Raw genomic sequence first — 21,665 nt, 5'->3', positions numbered from 1 at the left:
TTTTGTTTACGTGGTAATATCTATCACTATTTACCATATTAGAAACTTAAACAGAAACTCTGAATACCAAATACATAAACACATATCCCATTAGCTGTCAGAGAGATAATGACATCGCACAACACATAGTCTCTGGAAAAATCCAATGTATACTGGTGAGAAAAAGAGCAAAAACGGCTGGTAATGTCACAGTGTTAATAGGAAAAGAGTTTTGACTTTGTGCATCCCTTGAAAGGGAGACTATACTTTGCGAGCCACTGGCATATAAAAACTAGTGTGTTTTACACCTTTAAGAATTAATAATGATATGGATATTTCCATTTAAAATATTGGCAGGAGTAAAATCCTGACAACATGGAAAACTATTGTTAGACAGTTGGTATAGTACTCTGAGACACTGATAAATTAACTGATGTATCTTTCTTTTGTAGCTGTGGGAAATATTTTTCCCCTCCCACTTAAGTGGCCAGCTCGCACTGGGTATCCTGCAGATTTGGGTAATTTTGACCTTAGGAGAAGGTACCAGTGTACCTAGTGGAAATGGCTTTCTAGGAGGATTAGATAGAAATGAGGACAAAGGTGAAAGGAGTATATTTGGCCCCAAAGGGAGAAAGCTGGTTTTTCTGAAAACTAGAAGAGGAGTTCGGGCTTATAGTTCCTGCCAGTGATGGAGATTTGGGGACATGCAAATGGCTGTGCAGGTATCTGTGAAAGATGGACATTGGGTGCACAGCCAGGTTCCCACTGGACAGTCAAGCGAGAGAGGGGGCAGTCCCTGGGGAGCTGCTGGTCTTCAGGATGCCACGCAGGCTTGAGCCAGGAGATCCTGGTGACAGGTACTGTGGATTGCTGACCAGGGGTCTCTTTTGCCACTTCCACTGCCCTGACCTGGAATCCTAAAACCTCTCAAGGGAGGAGGTCCAGAGCTATACCAAAAATAATAATAAATAAATAAATAAAAATTGGCTTTCTCTAAGAATTCCTGGGACCAGATTAACTTTGATTTAGAAACTACAGAATAGTTACAGCAGCAAAGCAAAGTAGTTATGAAAAGATCTGAGGTTATTCTGACTGATTTCTAGCCGGAATGGTGTTCCCATGGAACACACTTCACAGGGTCCCCGCTGGGAGCACTAAATGACTGATAACATGAAAGCTCCTCAAACATCGCTGGGCACATAATAAGTGCTAAATATGTGCCATCATCTTTTGTACCTTGGATGTTCTGGAGATGTCATACCTGCCACACTGCATCCTTTGTGGGTTGGATGGCTGAAGTATGATCCCAGGTCTAATCGACGACTAAATTAAAGCCTCATGCAGGAGTCCAGGGGACCGAGGGCAGGAACGTATTTGAAATTGCATCTGTGCACTATCCGGGAGTGGGCGGCAGAGGCTGCATGGTAAGGTTGTCGAGGCTGCCACTCTAGCCCCTAAGGTCTTCCTGCCTCAGCCCACGGTACCAAGCCGGTCTTTACCCGCTTCGAAGGGACCCAGGGCCCTTCTCGAGTGGGAGAGTGGGCGCCCACGCGCGGAGCAGGGAAATTGATGCGAACACCCCACGACTGCATAGGGGCCTGGGTACCCTGGGTTTCTCCTTATGTTTAATTTTTGCCAGGATGCGCTCTAGAGCTCTTTGCACAGTTGGGGAGGTGGGGGTGGGATTGAAGGGGCGTCTGCGAGTGTGAGTGAGGAGACGGGCGTGGGCAGCACTGTCCAGGCCTTTGAACACCTGCAAGGAGGGAGTGATGGTGTCTAGAAGCTTCTGAAATCGGGTTCTGCCTCCCTACGCCCCACTCCACTGCACATCCCGCCCCCCCCAGTGGGCGTGGCCGGCTCGCTGCCCGCGGGTTCCCACAGGGGGTGGAGCCGGGGGCGGGGTCTGCGAGCGAGTCACGTCCAACAGGCGGAGCCCAGTGCTAGGAGGCCGGCAGAGGAGGCGCCACATCCGGCGGCTTCCCAGTTGTGCATAAAGCCCGCGCTGCTGCCGTCGCCGCTGTTAGCTTATAGCAGCAGCTCTGGGCTCTTCTCGGCTGCAGGAGCAGCTGCTCCAATGCCCCAGAGCGGCCATGAGCGCCCCGCACTGGTGGGACCAGCTGCGGGCTGGCAGCTCGGAGGTGGACTGGTGCGAGGACAACTACACCATCGTGCCTGCCATCGCCGAGTTCTACAACACGGTGCGGGGCGCGGGAGTGGGGCTGGCAGGCGGGCTGGCGGGAGGAGGCTCTCCCCAAGCGCCGCAGTGCCTGGAACCAGGACGTGGCTCTCTGCTTGTATCTGGGGCATTCTCTCTCCAGGGCCAGAGTCGACCCACGCCACCTTCCCTGCGCGATCCTTCCAGTTCTCCATCTGTCCCCCTCTCCTGTTCCTACCTCCGACATCTGGGCTCGGCTTCTTCCTCTTGTCATTTCTTTCTCATAGCTCTATTGTGTTGTTTGGTCCCCACCCGTCCTGGAGCTAGTGGTCCGCGTCCGCCCGTCTCCCAGTTTGGGTCAGTTGCGGGCGGTGAACCTGCTGGGACAACTGCCTTCCTCCCCTAGGGTCCCTGTGGCGTGACGCACTTAGGTCGCATTGTGCGTTTTTGACCTGAATACCTGCGCTACGAGTCCCGGGAAAAGGGGCAACACCCTCTAGGTCTCAGGGGCATGGCCCCCGCCAACCATGCTGACTTACCCCACGCCACGAACACACCAATAATAATAGGTCGAGTTACTTTTGGCCAGAATCAAGTTAATTACTACTAGTTCTTATCCCCTTTGCCTTACTTAGCACCCAGTCTCACGCCAGCCCCAAATCAACTCCCCCAGGCCTGTGCACTCTCCAGTTATCAAGCCTGGGGTGTGAAAGGGAAATTTGGGAGTGATTGTGTGCCTGTTTCCTGGACTTGCCTAGGTCTGTGGATACAGAAACTTTCCCACTGCAGAATCCTGTGCACTTTTAGTCCTTGTGGGAGGGAAAAAACTTGCAGCTGGGAGAGAAATGCCCCTACTTTTCCCTGTGCCCATGGCTTAGGATTCTGACCACATTTAAGACTTTGCATGGTCTTTTCTGTGGCTTATTTTTTCAGTGCCCTAAGATGGAAAACAGGAACGCCTGGTTTAAAGGTCATTGTGAATTTCAGGTTGTTCTTTAGGGTTTTCCCCGTAGATTTGCTGGAGAGAATGTTGGCATCAGTCAGGTTCTTATTGCCTGGCGGGATCTCCAATGAGGGGCCTTCTGTTCATTGATGAGAAGGGTTCTGTCGTGCTCACATTTCTGGCCTGGCTGTGGCCACAATCCAGAAACCCGCACTCTTCCCCCCCCCCCCCCCATTGTCGAAATCCACGGCTACCCTCCACATTAAGGCTCCTGCTTCTTTTTTTATACCAGGTGAGTTCCTCAAGAAAACCTGGCCCTCTGCTGTTCATAGATACTGTGAAAGATGCAGTTATGGGAGGTGGCCACACCTCATTTATTTTACAACCTCTTTTAGTGTATACTGTCAGGTGTAGACAGGTGCCTACAGAGGATGGGCTGGAGCAGGGCTGGGTACCTTCAACAGTGGTAAGTTAGTTTCTCCATATGAAAGTGGAGAATTCTACTAAGGATTTCAGCAGAGTTAAAGAAGAAATGACAGCTTGGGGACAGGTTCTTATACACCCTGCAAGGCGGTTATCTGTGGAGTCTGAAGCCAGCAGAGCACAAGGCCTGGTTATTTGGCCAAAAAGTTAGTGTATAGCTGCTCTGAGCCTGCCTTGAAAAGCTCCAGCATGCTGGATGAGGGGGAGGATTTATTTTCTTTACTTTTAATCTAGTTCCTTTGGAGCTGTTATGCAGCGAGTGCCAAAATCTTTTCTAGAAATGAACTGTTGATTTTCAGCTGCAGTGTCTGTGGCTGATTAGCCCAGCTGGTCTGCCTGACAAACCTTATTCTTTGGAATATTTGTAAACCACAAAACTTGCTTTAGCAAAGTAGAGAGCTTAAGGTTTCAGAGACGTAGTTGGTCACCAAACTTTGTTGAGTGTGGGTCCAAAAAGTTTAGCAAAAACCGTATCCTCTTCTCTATTCCCATGTGCCGGTTACCTGCTGATGCTCGTCACAGGACAAACCTGTGCTTATTTTACTCCTGTGTGGAGGAAGACAGTAAACTAACTATTAGTTGGTGACAAATATTTAATTAAATCCTCATAGTAAGGCAGCAGGTCTAATTATCCATTTTATAAGAAAATATTAATTATTACCAGTTTGGAGAAAAGGTTTAAGGAATCTAAGATGTAAAATCAGACGACTGGGAGAGGATCTAGAAACTCTAAATGGATCTTGGGGGTAGCACATCACTACTACAACTTCAATTACTACTGGTTACTGTTAATTGTTTGCTATGTGTGTTGAAGCTCTGCCCAAGGCAGTGGGTGCTATTATATCCATTTGATAAAGGAGGAAACTGGGACCTAGATAGATTATGCAGCTTGCTGAGATTAAGAAAATGGCAGAACTAGAGTAACACCTTGGTCCATCTGACTCTACTAAGATACTACTCTTGAAGATACAAGTGTCATTGTATTGTCTTAGATTTATTTATTTGGCATAATACACGTTTTTATTACTCAGTTGTTCTTTAAGTTAAACTCATGCATTGTGGCCCTTTGATCTATATGCTAATCATGATTGATATGAAAAGGAAAGTTTGTTTAAAGTAGTTTTTTGTTGTTTATTATAAAAGTAATTATGTCATCAAGGTAAAAAAATTCAGAGTATTCAAGTTATAAAGTGAAAAATACCCTTTCTTCTATATGTTTTCAGACTTTTTTTCTAAGTATGTAAAGAGCACATGTATTTCTAGGCATGTAAAGAGCATAAAAATATGTATGTATAGTGTATATGTACCACATTCTAAGTTTTTTTCAACCCAGTTGAGATACTACTATACAAACGCTTCTGCACCTTGGTTTTTTTCACTTACTATGTCTTGAAGATAGTCCTATATTGGCTCATATAACGTTGTATTCCTCTTTACAATGTCTACACAGTATTCCATTTAATGGATTGAACATAATTTATTTAACTGGTCAATTCCTATTGATGGACATTTAGGGCAGTTTTCTGTTTGTTTCATTATTTTCATTTTGGTTTTTGAACAGTGATGCAATGAATATCCTCATATATGCATTTGGATATACTTTTGAAAGTGCTAACCCTAGAAGGGGAATTGCTGTGTCAAGGGGAGTAGTCACTTTACAGGCTGATAATTATTGCTAAATGGCCCACCAGGGACAGTACCCTGATTTATGCTGCCGCTGTGTTTGGGTATACAGAGTATTTTGCTTTTGTGCCCTGCAAATCTTTATGGCCTCAAATCTTATCATCCTTTGCTTCAAACCCAAATATCTCTTCCAAGAACACATCATGCCCTTTCACAGTCATTTGCTTGAGCACATTTTGTGCTGTTTCTTCTATGTACAAGTTTTATTGAGTTGAGTTTCTTTTTATGTTTTATATTTTAAGGCCCCAGTCACCCTAAAGAGAAAGCCTCCAGACCTAGCTACTTTGGAGAAAAGTGGGGTCTGCCTTTTAACCACTGGGCTTGGCCTTTGGGGACTGTGTTGCTGGGCGGTGACTCATGGAGACAGAAGGAAATCAACTGGCGATAGAAAAACAAGTCTTGAAGCAAAACATAATACATAAAATCAGCCCATGACCTGTTACCTCTCCCAATCAGCTCTGCCCCCAACCATTAAGATAAGGAAGTAGAGGTCTCTTTATATGTCAAAGCCCACATCCTGCTATTTATAGGGCAGAATTATCCATCCATCCATCCATCCATCCATCCATCCATCCATCCATCCAAGGCAACTACTGTGTGCCTATCATAAAGACCAGACCCACAGTCATCTGGGTGGTAAGGGCCATAATAGAGGTGTTTACAAGGCACCCGGGTGTTATTAGTACTCTGTATGGGGTTGGTGCACTGTGGAAAGTGGGGTGGGGGCATTTTGCAAGAAGGCTTCTGAGTAGAGTGACCTACTTGTCCTGCTTTGCTAAGAGTTGGACTTTCCTGAATTTAAAACGAAAAGTTCTATGTCCTCAGTCCCAGGCAAACCAGGAGAGTTGGTCATCTCAGAGGCAGAAGGGGAGCAATGTGATGGGTAGTTAGGAATGCACACACAGTGAAGATGAACAGACCATCTACTTAGCCAGGGTAATGACCCTTATCTGTTTATGAACTTGTTGTTCAGAAAAACTTACAGCCTGTTGCGTTGTCAGTATTTACCCTGTCTGGGAAAGTGCACATTCACATTCATCAGGATGAGATTGCAGTGTGTTCATGAGATTATTTTGGTATAAATGTTATGTGGGAATTCATAGAATGAGGAACTTCCTAAGGAAATAATTAATACATTTAAAAATTGTGATTTCCTTTTAATAAAAAAAAAATCTGTTCTGCAGGCATTCAACCAATTCTCTAAAGGATAATCCAACAATAGGCTTTAAAAAATGCCCCCTGGCTGAACTATTCTTCAACTTCAGTGACCCACACAATTTTGAGGGAAAGTTTCATTTCTCAGTAGAGACAGAGCTATTGAGTCCATTTTTTAACCATGGTTTGTTTGCTTTTCCGTATTTCTTTAGGAGTTTCTTCCTCTTTTTGTTTTAGGGAGCGTCTCTCTCTAATTTGGTCTTTTCCTTTTCATAGGGTGACCTCTTTAAAAGACCTGGAGGAGGCCAGCAGGCATTGATGGATGGGCTGTGCAGAAGTAATAATGTGATTTGAGTGTTATTTGGGAGCATATGTTAAAATGGTGCTTCTAAGTTGAACTTCCTAATACGTGCATTTAAAATGTTTGAAGTATCATAACTTTACTGCAGGCGTACTAGACGACGTCATGCTTTTGTAAATAGTGTTGAAATACATTTAAAAGTGATTAATGTGTTCCTTGCTGGTGGTAACAAGCCAACAGAGCTATTGGATGGACAGTTTGGCAGTAGATAGTTGCACTTGGCTGAAGCAAGGGATATTGGGAGGACTTGAGGCAATAAAGTTATACTGGTGTAAAAGCAAGTATGTTCTATTCCCCACCATTTTGGTGGAACTGTACATTGATGATCCTTCTGCTGGGGAATGGCTTAAAAAACTGCTGCCATCTGCAGCACTTACAGAAAGTGAGGTAAATCGGTATGAACTAAGGTGGAAAGGTTTGCAGGGCATATTGTTGAATGAGGAAAGAAAGTTGCAGAATGATAATGTTACAATATGTGATATATATGTATTCATGTATATGCAAAGAAAATGACTGGAAGCCTATGACTCTGAAAACAGTGGTTATCTCTAGGGAGGAAACTAGAAAGGAGACGTTAGCTTTGTAATATATTCTTTTTTTTTTTTTTTAACAAGGGCAACACATTCATGTATATGAAAGGAGAAAGATCAGGTTTTAAGTTACCTGTGGTATAACAATTCCATTTTTCTCTTCCTTCTCTCTCTTTAAGCCTCCTTTTCTTCCTTCCATTTCTATGTTTAACAAAAGGAGAGCCACATTTAAATCATGGAATGAGTCATATGTGCACAGTGTGTAATGCACTTCAGAATTTTTAGATACTAGTTGAGGAGTTAAGCCAACGAGGTCAGAAGGTAGCTGGGTGGGTTGGGGCAGTGGAAACAGCTTGAGGTGACTGGATGCTGGCCCCAGTTGCGATTGTCTCTCTGACCTTGGCCAACCTGGGAACCTTTCTGGGTCCTCAGTTATATCCCCTTGTAAGACAAGGGATGGTCTTTAAGATCTCTCATTTTAACTCTTAAAGTTAAATCTTCTTTAAATGATTCCTTAGAAAGTTAAAGGCTATGGTAATAACAACGAACAACAGCTGCTGCTCATCTGATTCTTAGTAAATGAGAGTTGGCCTTATTTCCAAGACTGGCGACTTCATACCACCTGGGACATCTGACACAATTTATTCATACTCTCACCCAGGGTCACCAGTAGCTCCTACATGGAAAAGAGAAAAAGATCCCCACCAGAGTGGACAAACTAGACAAAGGTACTCCCTTCCCCAGGTTGCCGCGGCCCCACTGGGGATTTCAGTCTTGGATTTTAATCAAAGGCAGCAGCCCTGCTCCCGTCCCATCCCTGACAGAGGATTGTGTTCTTTTCTGTTTTCTGTCCCACCCTTACCTTTCTTCTCTTTGTAAAAATGGTGTCACATCTCATCTCTTCTGTTCCCAGATGGTGACAGAGGCATACATTGGCCACAGTCTTTACCTGTACTACTCCTCAAGCTCTGGGGTTTGCTGATGCATTTTGTTTCGTTGTGCAGCAGTGTGATCCTGTAGGTCTGCAAAAGCCCTTCTACCCTGGCTCCTTCAGTTCGGTTCAGGCACTCACTCTCCCTCATGGTTCCTTTGAGGCCTCCTCTGTATTGTCCCACATGGGTGACCAGTCTTTTCTTTTGAAAACCCCCATGCTGTTAGCTTTCCAGACTTTATCTGCCCCATCCTATCCCTGAAAGGTTTTTTTTTCAGTCTTTTTTTGTGTACCCCTCCCCATCTCATTCCCACGGTGTTGCTCATTTAGGCTTAGCTGTTTGTTTCACCTCCTGCACGCTTCCTCTGCGTGCATACGTCTTTACGAGGGGCCCCTCACGCCACACTTAGAGATGAAACTTAAAGAGCTGAATATACCACCTTATAGCTTCTAGGATGCCCTTACTTGGATAAAACAAAATAACCCCCCAGAAAGTAAGTGTTGGCGAGGATGTAGAAAAATTAGAACCCTTGTACGTTGCTTATATAAATGTAAAATGGTTCAGCCACTGTGAAAAACAAGTTTGATGGTTCCTCAATAAGTTAAATATGGAATTACTATATGACCCAGCAATGCCAACTATAGAGCCAAAAGAACTGAAAACAGGTACTCAGAAATTTGTACGTGAAAGTTCCTAGCACTATTCAGAATAGTCTCTAAATGAATGAATGGATGGATACTCAGTGTGTGGTATCCATACCATGGGATAGTCTTCATCCATGAGAAGGAAGCCCTGACACGCTATGTGGATAAGCCTCAAAAACATTATGCTAAGTGAAAGAAGCCAGACATAAAAAGGTCATATATTGTATGATTCCACTTTTATGAAATATTGAGAAAAGATAAATTCATAGAGACAGCAGATTAGTGGTTTTCAGGGGCTGGGGGGAGAGGGGAATGGGGAGTGACTGCTTAATGGGCATAGGGTTTTCTTTTGGGGGTGATAAAAACATTTTAGAGCTAGATAGAGGTGATGATTGCACATTATTAATGTATTAAATGCCACTGAATTGTATGCTTTAAAATGGTTAATTTTTATGTTATGTGAATTTTACCTCAATTAAAAATTTTTTCCGGGGAAAAAAAGAATTGGCTATGATCCCCTAAAAAAAAAAAGACAAACAAAAAATAAATGACAAAATGAAAGGGGAGGCTCTAGAGTTACGCTGTCCAGTATGGTAGTCACTAGTCACATGTGGCTATTGAGTATGTGACACATGGCTGTTCCCAGCAGAGATCTACTGTAAGTGCGAAATTCACACTGGGCTTCAAGGCCTTGGTATGAACAGAAGAACAGACAATATCTCATTAGGGAAATTTAAATAGTGATTGCATGTTGAAATGACAATATTTTGCTATTACATTAGACAGAATATATAATTTTTTTTAAAAAGCCAAATGCCTTCTGGAGACATTACAGAGAGGCTTACATCCACACTAAAGTCTGAAAGGTAAAATGATATAATTTTAAAGCCGGGGAAGCACGTACAAATTTAATCTTTACCTACAAGTAGGTTTTGAATAGGGTGAGAAAGCACAAAGGGCAACACAGGCGGAAACTAGGAGGAATCCTGCCTTCCTGTGGCCCAGAAGAAAAGGCTGGTCTGGCTGGCAGAAAATTACTGGGTGCTGGAACATGTCTAGTTCCTCTCACCTCTTCATTACGCTTTATTTTTTACCATTATTTAGTACAGGCTTTATCTTTAAAAGTGTATGTAAAAGTAAATTAGAATGTTTCCTAGTTAATCTGCGTGGAAAAAGAATAAGCGTCATTGATTCTTTGAATCCAAAGAGGAGCCTGGACAGCTTTCACAGATTGCAGTGTTTTTACAGCTGCCCAAAGAGGCAGGAAGGCACCCCCTAAATGTTTGTTAAAGACGTTTTAAGTATTCCTGGTTGTGGATCTGCTGTTAAGGAAAGTTATAAGCACTTAAACAAGATGTGTGGGCACATTCATCCCAGTTTGCAAAGGACATATTTGGAACAAGCTGCTTTGTTTTTTTGCCCTGTTACTTAATATTTATCTTTTCATTTTATGTTTCCGCCCCTCCCAGATCAGCAACGTCTTGTTTTTCGTTTTACCGCCCATCTGCATGTACCTGTTTCGTCAGTATGCAACATGCTTCAACAGTGGCATCTACTTAATATGGACTCTTTTAGTTGTAGTGGGTAAGTGGATTCATTTGCAAGCATGGACTGAAAGGGAGGAAATGGAATTCTGCACACTTCCTGTCCCCTTTGAACATTGTTTTGTAAATCCAAGTCACTTTGGCGTCTTAGCATACTTTTATTTTGCTTGCTTGATGTCAGAAGGACTCTTTTGAACATGGGCTTGATAACAATGTTGGCTGTAATTATCACTTAATTGCACTTGAGAGTTCATTTATGTAATAGCTACTGGTGTTGTGCCAGGCCAATTTTCTTAGAACTTCTGAAGAAAGTCATGTGAAACAATTGAACTCTGATGAGGCTGCTTTCAAATGGACTAACGGTAAAAAAATAAATAAATAAATAAATAAAATCTAGATTTTTTGATCGTTCATTGTTCTGGGAAATACTTGTGTAATTTCCATTTCCTTTCACAGGCAGATTGGGAATTCATAACAGTGAGAGAAAGTTGACTTTTGTTTATTGCCTGTTCCCATGAAGCCTCAGTGGATAAAGACAGTGTGTTTAACTGTGGAATCATTAAAGTTCTGATGTGCTGATATTTGGGCCCTTCTTGAAATCCTCTTTCTAGACTTGAAGTCTGCATGCCTAGGTGGTGTGAGTTTCTTCCTTCAGTGTCTTTTTTCAAAGAGAGAGCGATCTGGTGATTGTGATCGTGGTTGGTGAAAGGGCTATCCTTAAGCAGTGTATTGTTTGTGAGTCTGTTCTTCTTTGGTGACCTTTCTTATTGGTTGTAATTGATTCTAGGAATTGGATCTGTCTACTTCCATGCAACCCTGAGTTTCCTGGGTCAGATGCTTGATGAACTTGCAATTCTTTGGGTTCTGATGTGTGCTCTGGCCATGTGGTTCCCTAGAAGGTATCTACCAAAGATCTTTCGTAATGACAGGTAAGCTTGTGCTAAACATTTTTGCATTGACTGCTAGGTGCAGTGCCCAATATAATGATGTGTATATATCAAGAAAAATAGCACATGATGGAGCAGGGCCTAGTGATGAGCTTTTCATATAGTTGTTTAATATCCAACGATCATTTATAGTCTGATGGTATAAATAAACTGACAGATAAAAGGAGGAATTTTAATATGTTTGGAGAAGAATTTATATGACATTAAGGACAAAAAGTCAAATGCCTTTCTTATTTGATTATGAGCGAAAGTGGAAAGATTTTGATTTTCTGTTAGAATATTTCTTTTAGTCCAATCCACTCCACCATTTTATAAATTTACAGTAGAACCCACTAAGGAATTGGTTCTTTGAGCCATAGATACTGTACTTGTCAAATTGCATACACATATAACCCCAAGCTGGAAACCCAAAATTTCAGGAAGGGATGGATTTTAATATCCACTGTGCTATGCTTATATGATTATTCACCCCGTAAATATTTTTTGAACACTTACTGTTTACTATGCATTTTTTCTAGGCTTCTAGGCACTGGGATATAGCTGTAAACAAAACAGAATCTCTGCACTCAATGAGCTTACATTGAAGCGGGGAGATTATGAAATCAACAAGCACATAGATAATATTAGGGATTGATAACTGATATGATAAAAAATGAAGCTGGTAAGGGGAGAGTAGTAACCTGGGGTGCTGATTTAGAGTTTGGTCAGGAAAAGCCTTCCTGAGGAGTTGTATAAGGTGTAATATCTGAAAGGACAGAAGAGAGTCCGCCTCATAAAGACGAGAAACATTCCAAGAACATATTACCCACATGTTTCCCTGTTGGACACTTTATTTTGTCAAGGTATATATGGTAAGCAGTCTAAAGATATGGATTCAATTAAGCAAGCTGTGTGTGCCCAGGGATGAGTTACAGCAGGAAAAATACAGAATTCATTACGGTTTTCCTGGTATCCTGAATAGGAACAGGAGCTATGTGGCTGTTAAAGATGAAGGCTGCGCTCTGTGGACTGAGGTCAGGAGTGTCCATGAAGCATGCTGGCTGCAAAAGCACAGTGTAGAACCACGTGTGGAATTTCCTAATTTTAGAACGAATGAACTAACCTCTTTTGGAGTATATGTCTTTGTACGTGCACAACAATGCCTGGGAGGGCGAGGACAGCAATTACCACCTTTCTTAGGAATTGGGGTGGAGAGAGAACTTTCACTTTTATCTTTAATCTGTACTGTTTTACAATTTTGTTTTTCACCAAGTGTACATGTTAAATTTTAATACAAACAATGTATTTTTAAATGAGGTAGGGTGAGAACATACTTTAAATGGATTAGTTGTAGAATCTTTATCCTGGGCAGCAGGATTTGAATTAAATAGTATCTTTGAGTATCAAGCAGATAGGAGTATCCTTAAGAAGATTACTTATCAAAAAGTGTGTGTGTGTGTGTGTGTGTGTGTAAATATGTGTGTGTGTGTGAAAGAGAGAGAGAGAGAGAGAGAGAGAGAGAGAGAGAGAGAGAGAGAGAGAGAGAGATAGCTGTTTACAAGTAGAAGTGAAAAGGAGGGCGTTCCTGGTCTTAGATGAAATATGGTCTCCATCTTGCTGAGGCCTTCTCCTCAATGGAGGAAGTCTACTTTAAAATATGGAAGGTTGGTTTAGGCTGTCTCTGGTTTCTAGTCTTGTCTTGTTTCCTTGTTCAGCTTCAAGAGAATGACTGGGATGATCAGAAAGTTTCATGAGGTGGGGAAGGGGATGAGAGTGGGGATGGAGGTAGATGGCAGGGTCATAAAGCAGCTTTGCAGTCAGGGACTTTTTGACTCTACCTGAGAAACACACCATTTACCTTTTGGCTTTTCCTCTTGTTTCGGAAGGTGCCCCCCAGTCACCTCCATCCTTTCCCTGAGCCTGGTGTGTGTTAGGTTCAGAGCTGAGGAACCACTTTGCTCTTAGATCTGATTGTTCAAGTCCTGGGATCTGAGAGAGAAGTTGAAGAAATGGGAATACGGGTTTTGTTTGTTTGTGGCACTCTGGAGGCCTGGGTTGAAATTCCAAGTGATGGTTTTTAATGTATTCATAATACAAGTAGAGAACCCTTTTCTTTTCTCATTTCTTAAAGGTGGGAGGGAGGGATTGTTGTTATGAGCAGGAGAGAAGAAAATAGGGCAATGGCTATAGTAATTAAAGCTTACCAACTTGAACCGTGAAAACATGTTATGAGGCAGGGCGGTCTGTCACCCCTTAGGACGTTTCTGTTGCCAGCACCCTGCACTGTTTCTCTGGAGAAGATGTGACCCCTCTCTTCGGTTTGGGGGAGAGCACCATATATGTATATATGCCTGGCTTTGGAGTGGGTTTGAATCCTAGCTTCCCTGCTCACAGACTGTATAACTTGTCTGGAGTCTTTAACTTTCTATTTCCTCATCTGTAAAATTAGGTAAATAATACTGTTCACCTCGGGGTTCTTCTGAGATAACTGTGCTGAGCACTTTGTGTAGCACTAAGAACATGGTGAGTGCTTGAAGTTCGCTTTCATGACTACCCATGGCATGTAGAGGAGATTCCTGCCTGGCATCTCTGTGATATGCATACAAATTGAAGGAGGGAATGGACATGGACGATTTTAGTGAGCAAGGAAAGAAAAGCCGCATGTTACAGGAAAAGTAGATTACTCTAAATAAAGATGTCGGTTCTATTTGTCCATCTTCAACTGTTGTGTGATGGGAAGAGCAAGAAGACCAAACCTCTTTGCGTGGGCTTTACCGCCATGACAGGGGGCAGCTCTGCAGTGGGCGTGGCAGGCCAGACCAAAGATGTCAGATCAAAACCAGGATTTCTGTAGGCCATGGATTGTGTGGTTTAGCTGCCTGAGTTTACCAGATAGTTAACATTTATCTTTCTTTATTTTTGTTGTTTGTGATCTAGACTTTGCTGGAATATTTCTGAAACATATTAAGAGTAGTTCTGTATGAGAATTCTAAAGAAAAGAGAGTATGGAGGCTAAGTGACTTTGGATCAGACAGATATAGCTATGAATAACAATCCACTTTTTTTTGTAAGTTCTGATACCTCATTTTGCTCATTTGTAAAGTGGAAATAATAAAAGCATCTACCTCATTGCACTAGTAATATGTGGAAAAATCATATGACATATATAGTACAGTGTCTCATCCAGAGTAAGGCTTCACTAAGTGCTAGCAATTATTGTGAATGGCTGATATGGATGTCTTTGAACATAATGATGTCTAGAACAGCGGGCAAATTATTAAAGCTGATTATGTAAATAGGAATAATTGGTGGGTTTAAAAAAAGAAGAGCTTTCTTTCATCTTGCCTAGAATGGCCTAAGAATCGTCAGGACATACACTCAGCTGTTGATGGTTATTAAAAATTTTTAGACAAATCAAGGGCTTGTTCTAAATAGGTTATGTTTTTATCCCTATAGGGTAGGATCTTAACCAGGGACATTTCTGTCTCTTAAAGGGACGTCTGGGAAGTTTATGGTTGTCACAATGATGGGAGGTTTTAGCATCTATAAATCGCACTTCACTTCAGAATAGTAAAAGGGGTAATACTTGATTTAAATATTTGGGGCACAGGGTCTGATAGACTTGAAAACCACTTCTTTAAAGAGTAGCTAATGATAATAGTAACAGCTTTGCTATAATAATATGATGATAATATTGGGTTGCCAGATTTTGGTTTGGCAAATACAGGAAGAAGGGGTGCTAAGAGCTCCCTGACCTTGTGTTCCAGTGTAAGCCTGTAATGGGCTGGAAAGTTGAAAACAAGGACCAGAGGCTGCTGTGGGGATTGCCCGTCATCACTGTTTAGACAATATCCATGAGGGCCCCTTGATTCTGAATATTTCTAGCTCTCATGTAGCCTGGGCCTCTGGTGACCCTGGGGTCAGCTGGGATGGTCGTGTGATCACTGTTGTTTTCTGCTGGTTGCAAAATCATGTGTTCACAGGATGTCCTCGTTGGCTAAGCTGCCTCCCCAAAGCACATTCCTCTACACCCACTGGATTGATGTGGGAGGTGTCTGCCCATGTTCTCCTTAAAGAAAGCATGTTTTGTCAAGCTTGCTGCCTTTGGACTCTTTGGCAATACTATAGAGTGTTTGGTGATTGCACCACCAGCTCAGTCAGATTTTCTCTCATAGGGTGCTATTATTATTAATAATAATATTTTAAATAGCATTTCTTTTCAAGTGATGGTAATGATAATAGTAATAGTGGATTTTGTGAGCACACACCATGTACCAGGCATTGTATGAAATGCTCTCATGCTTGCAAGAACTTCCTGAGGCAGGTGTCTTAATTTCCATGTGGGAAACCTGAAGCTTGGAGACTTCAGTGATGGAAGCAGAAGGTGAACACACATGGGTCTCACGGGAACACCTCTGCTTTGAATCGCTCTTTCTAACCTGTGTCTTAATCCTAAACCATTGGCTACAGGAAGATGATGCCATTTGGAAAGTTATGATGTTGCGTTTATCCAATCTCAAAAGGCCAAAAGCCTTGGCATGTGTCATAGAACCTCAAACCCAGTGAAAGACTTATTGTGGGTCCCTGGGCTACGCACATGTTGAGGGGTGAGGGGGAACGATGTGTGGGCTGTCGTCCTTAGGCTGGAGTAGGCAGCCTGTTATCCGGTAGCTGAGGGATGCCAGCCAAGGTCAGGAGAAAAACACGGTTCTCCTGAGGATTTGCTGCCTGGATCCTTTCCCATATATATTTTTTTCCTCTGGTCAAAGTTCAGGGCTACAATTCCTGCTCGTTCCAGTCAGAAAGTTGGCAGCTTGATCAATGATTTCCTGTGCCTTGATGACAAATGGTTTTCCTCTAAGAGATAAGTTTGTATTTTGAAGATTTCAGTAAACTTTTATTTCTTTATAATGGAATTTCATTCAAATTAGTTTCCTCACTGTGACCTGTTCCAGGGCTCTTGGCCAAAGTAAATTGTGCTCCTGAGGAATAACAGAGACTTAAGGAAAATCACGTGCTCCGAAATTTCAGTCATGGATGAGGCCTTAGAGATAATCTAGTCCAGACTTTTCATTGTATAGGTAAGGAAATGGCGTCCCGGGGAGAGAAGAAGGAACGTGCCCAGGATCACGTCCTCATTTCTGGCTCTTTCCTACTGAAAGCGCTTCCACTCAAGAGTGGAAGGATGGTATCAGTTACTTTTTCTAAGATTTACCATGTCAAAAACTTGTCAACAAAATGCCAATGCATACGAGACCGTGGATTGTCAGTAAATATAGACCCTATTAGAAATTTTTAAGAATTTTACTTTTGTATACTAGAAACATAGGACATTTTTTTTCCCTTTTAAACTAGGAAGCTCTATAGTTTGTAAATAGTCTCTGTTTTTCTTATAAAAGACATACATGTTTAACTTGTAGAGCAGGGGTTGACAAACTATGCTCTGTGGGCTAGATTGGTCCACTGCCTGTCTTTGCAAATCAAGTCTTATTGGTGCACAGACTTGCCCATTCACTCACTTATTGTCTACAGTGGCAGATGTAAGGAGCTGCGTTGGAGACTCTGTGACCCAAAAATCTAAAATATTCACTATTTGACCCTTTACAGAAAAAATTTGCCAAATCCTGCTGTAAAACATCTGGAAAAAAAAGAAAGAACCCTATAAAAGTAACACTAAGAAAACAAGTATCCCTATCTCACCCTTAGGGACTTAGGTTGATTCTAATTTTACCGTTCTCATGGCTAACTATTTTGAAAATTTCTGATTATTTCCTGAGGTTGTATTCCTACAAGTGGAATTACTGAGCCAGTGAGTGGGAAGCGTTTTTAGGCTGTTGGTATTCGCACTCCCACCATCAGCCCCTGGACCTTGTCAACATTAGATAAACAAGACCTCCTTTGCTAATGGATTTGGTTTGCTCTCACCAATTCAGGGGCAGGTTCAAGGCGGTGGTCTGCGTTCTGTCTGCAGTTACAACATGTCTGGCGTTTGTCAAGCCTGCCATCAACAACATCTCCTTGATGACTCTCGGGGTTCCCTGCACTGCCCTGCTCATTGCAGAGCTAAAGAGGTGGGTGCTGTTCTTCTTGCTATCCCTTAGTCTGTCGCTGTGATAGGGACACACCATCTCCAGGAACAAGGAGCTGGTGTGGAGAAGGAGTTAGACTCTTCATGAAGAGGTAGTTCCTGACTGTTGGATGGAAAGCAGGCTTGATGATTTTGTTCAAAATGTTAATGATCTCATTTTCAGAAACAGGGGAGCAGCTGTTTAGTGGGTGCAGCACATCCCAATGGTCCAAAGCTAGCTAAGTAGGAACATCTCAAGGACCTGTATGCCCCTAGCCCAAGCTGCCTACACTTAACTCTGTAGAAAGGAGAATAGATTTGTTCAGATGACAAGAATAAGGAGAAAAGGTAAGTCCTAAAAGAGGTGGTTGCATTTACACAGAGAAGGAAAAAGAAATGAATTTCTATATACAAGACAACCTTGACCTAAGGTGTAATACTGTTGACTCTGCTAGTTTCTCTGAGACCAAGTTTCTTATTTACAACCTATTAAGTAAAGCCTTTGCTATTTGCACAAGCATTTTCCTTTGGGAAATTGTATACTCAGAGTTCATGTTGATATCCAGAAACATTTTAGTTCTTGTATGTACACTATTATCTTCTAGCCCCAACTAAAATACATCTGACTACTGCCCTTATTTTAATAATCTTTGAAAATGCTACTTTTTTGTGTGTGTCCACTTTTAGAAATACATTTTAATTCATGACTCTCATTGTTATGGACATGGGGTGTCTTAACTGAAGTCTTGTATCTGTCTTCCTTTGTGAGAGTTGCTGTGTATGTGTTAGTCAGCTTTCTCTGTCTTGGATATATACATACATACACACACACACACACACACACACACACACACATTTCTTTCCGTTGCTTTGCCTTTGGGGGTTGCTTTGATTGTCAGCAATACCAAGCAGGGTCAAAGGTGGTTGAAGAGGTATTTAAACATGGAAGGACACTGTCAGGTCCTGTCTTGTTGGGTTTTGTGAGAAGCCTTCAAGGACTGGGGAATTAAGAGACTCATTTCAGAACGCTAACAGATCTTGAAGCTCTTAGGAAAACACACAATAAAATACCTAATGAAGACATCTGAAATGGATTTGTAATAGTCAGCCTAGTGGTTCTGGCTTATACTAGGCCTGAAGTGAATAGAATGTTCTGGACTTAGCTGTGTTTCTTGAGAATTCACTGCAGTCTAGTCCTTGTAACTCTTGAGTCGAATAATATATTTTAGCTTATAGTTTTATTAAAAGTAGTTTAAGGAAAGGGAAAATATTTTTAATTCATAATATGTAAATAAGAGCAAATGGGGGAAGACAAGTGGTTAGGGTAGATTATTTCATAGTTTAAATAATTCTGCTTCACAATTGTGATCTTTAAGCAGGAAAACATATTTTCCCTTAATACTCTAATCTTCGTAAGTAGTTATAAAACACATAATTTTAGTTCCATATTTAAAATCTTTGTCCCTAAAAAGCTAGTCATCACTACTAATTGGTCTTCATCATTACATTAGCAAATGCAGCATCACGGGAAATATCCCTCCTTCCATCTAGGGTAAGTCTTTGTACCTATTGATTATTTCCTCCATTCTCCTATACCTACTTTACTCCTGTAAATTGTCTACTGTGTCATCCCTCTCTCTCTAACGGGTCCTTCCCATTAGCCTGTAAAAATGTTTGAGTCTCTCCATGTTTTCTAACAGTCAGCCTGGACTCAATCCATGTCTGTCTCCAGCCACCGCCCTTTATCTCTCCTGTATGTCACAGCCAAACCTCTTTAAAGGTTGACTCCATCCTTCACTTCTCATTTGCTCTTCAACCCACTCCTCTCTGGGTTCTGCCCCTACTTCAGTACCCAAACCCATCTTGGTTGTACAGTCAGTGATAATTTTTCAGCCCTCCTGGGTCTTATGCGTTGTTCTCTCAGCTGTTTGCACCCCCCTCCCCCCATTCTTGAACTGTTCTTTTCTGTAGCTCCTGTGACGCTACACCCTGCTGGGGTCCTAACTCTACACCAGCTTCTTTTAAGTATCTCCTGTAAACTCCTTTTCTATGCACCTTTGCATGTGTGGATCCCTTAAGGTGCAGTCTCACCTGCCTGCTTCCCCCCCTCTGTAGTTCCTTCAAAATACCTCATCTACTCCCATGGCTTTAATTACCGTACGTATGTGGGTGACTCCCAGATTTATGACTCTAACCCAGTACTTGTTTCTGCCCCCACCATTATGTATCTAGCTGCCTACCTGACCTCTACAACTCTCCATGTCACAGGCATTTCCAGTTCAATTTGTCCAAAACCAGATTCCTGATCTGCCTTTTACAGTATTGGTTCTCTTAATAGTTCCAGCCACAGTAAATTGAGCATCATTTACCTAGCTGCTCAAGCCAGAAGCCTAACTTCCTCTTCCTTCCACCCCATCTAGTCACAGTCAGTTTTCTATTAGTTAACACTGCAATTACAATCAAGTTCAAAATCCTCAATATGGCACCTGCCTGCTAATCTCTCCCTCATGAAGCTCCCCCTTATATTCTGTCTTCCAGCCATTCCAACCTTCCATGTCTCCAAGGTGGCCTAGCTCCTTCTGGTTCATGTTGTCCCTTTTTTCGGACCCTCCTGCTTGGTTCCCTTCTCATCCTTCAGGTTTGGGCCCAACTGTTAATATGCTCTCATAGCACCCCAAGTTCTTCTTTATTGGCACCCATCCTGACTGTAATTTAAATAGTATTTGTGCTGTTATTTCGTTCCTCCACATGGTCAGGGACGAGGTCCCTGTGTTCACTGTCACGTCCCAGTTCTCGCCTGAGTCCCAGCGAGGAAAGAGAAGATGGTTGTTGACCTGCTGTGATCCAGTTCCCAGCCAACAGGATGCCCTGTTCCTCTTTGCGTCTCCCTGCAGGATCTTCCCTGCTTGTCAGCGATGAGCTATCATATCTCAGCTAATGTTTCTCACTGTGCCTCCCTTCTGATCAGAGGAAGTAGGGGAGGGACTGTTTTTCAGCTTTCTCTTTCTCTTTAGCCTCATTCCTAGAGCTAGTCTTTTCGTATTTTCATTGTCCTTTCTGAACCTTCTCTCAGACCATGAGGAAACAAAATTTTATTATGACTTGGGGTCATGACCTGACATTTACTGAAATTTGTGGTGTTGTCGCATTACCAACTGACTCAGCTACATCTAAAATATTTTAAAATAGATGTTTTTCTGATTATAGGAGTGAGTTGATAAGAAAAACGTTGAGAATACAAAAAAAGAGCTCAAGAAGAGGAGAAATGGCAGATATGCTCTCAGATTATTCTGTCCTAAAATAGGGTCCTGCTTTTGTCCTGTTTTTCCATTTAACCTCACATTGACATTTTGATAGAAGCCCTGAAAAAAGTGGGAATAAAACCTAATGGAGCCCAGGTTTGGACAAGTCCCAAGTGCAAATGAGCCTGGTCAGTGGCATATAGCAGGGCCTGTGCCTCTAGAAACAGGAAGGGACAGTCCCAGGCTTCCCTGCGATCCTGGCTCTGCAGTGTTTTTTCTCCCTGGTTCATAGGTGTCAGCCCAGCCCTGCCTCCATGTGACTAATCACCTGACATTCCACCTCACTTTTGCCACTTGACACACACTCTGCATCTCTAGCTCTCTGTGGGGGTGTGTTCCTTAAGCCAGACTGTCTGGGTTTAATTAAATTGAATATACATATGAAGTGTGATCAAACAATACGGTGAATGTTTAAATAAAAAAACTTTGTTACTGTAAAAGACACAATGCCATTCATCCCCCTCAGAATACTCCCCCTCGCTTCGAACACACTTATCCCATCGTTCTTTTTTTTTTTTTAAAGATTTTATTAGGGAATTGGGGGAGGGGAACAGCGCTGGGGAATATGGGGAAGGGGAACAGACAAGTTGCTGTCGTTTTGTACTTCAGTCTAGTTGTGGAGGAAGTTGCTTCACTGGCCCAAGTTGGCATCATCATTGCGCTCTTCCCGGGTGAGGCAGATCAGTCACCGGCTTCTGGATGGCCGCTCACGGCAGCTCTTCACAGATCACATCGGCTGCCGGCCACTCATGCTGGCTGCTGGCCACACACAGTAGCTTATGGCAGCCCACTGCAGCTTCACTGCAGCCTACGCCATCGCCAGCGACTCACGGCAGCCCAGCTCCAGGTCGAGCTGTTGTTCACCTTCTTAGCTGTAGAGGGCAGTGTCACTGGCCCTCATGTGGGATCCGAACCAGGGCCCTGCTGCTCAGAGCTGGCGTCCCAAACCAGCTCTTAACCA

The 21,665-nt window shown here is 42.6% G+C and overlaps 1 protein-coding gene across 2 annotated transcripts; it reads left to right on the top strand.

The window, feature by feature from the left end:
* The first annotated feature begins 1,941 nt into the window (after positions 1 to 1,941).
* ACER2 (alkaline ceramidase 2) lies at positions 1,942 to 17,518 on the top strand. 2 transcript variants are annotated; one of them, XM_019659083.1, is made up of 4 exons: positions 1,942 to 2,177; positions 10,335 to 10,449; positions 11,197 to 11,338; positions 17,269 to 17,464. In XM_019659083.1, exons 1-4 carry the CDS (start codon positions 2,070 to 2,072, stop codon positions 17,447 to 17,449), a joined length of 546 nt encoding a protein of 181 aa, XP_019514628.1. In that variant the 5' UTR covers positions 1,942 to 2,069; the 3' UTR covers positions 17,450 to 17,464. The 2 variants fall into 2 exon arrangements, with proteins under 2 accessions (XP_019514628.1, XP_019514626.1); XM_019659081.1 differs by lacking the exon at positions 1,942 to 2,177 and adding an exon at positions 2,195 to 3,369 and having other exon boundaries at positions 17,269 to 17,518.
* Positions 17,519 to 21,665: the final 4,147 nt, after the last annotated feature.

The sequence above is a fragment of the Hipposideros armiger genome, unplaced genomic scaffold, assembly GCF_001890085.2.
Source record: "Hipposideros armiger isolate ML-2016 unplaced genomic scaffold, ASM189008v1 scaffold_294, whole genome shotgun sequence".
In the NCBI taxonomy this organism is placed as follows: domain Eukaryota; kingdom Metazoa; phylum Chordata; class Mammalia; order Chiroptera; family Hipposideridae; genus Hipposideros; species Hipposideros armiger.
This window is presented reverse-complemented; position numbering and strand designations above follow the sequence as displayed.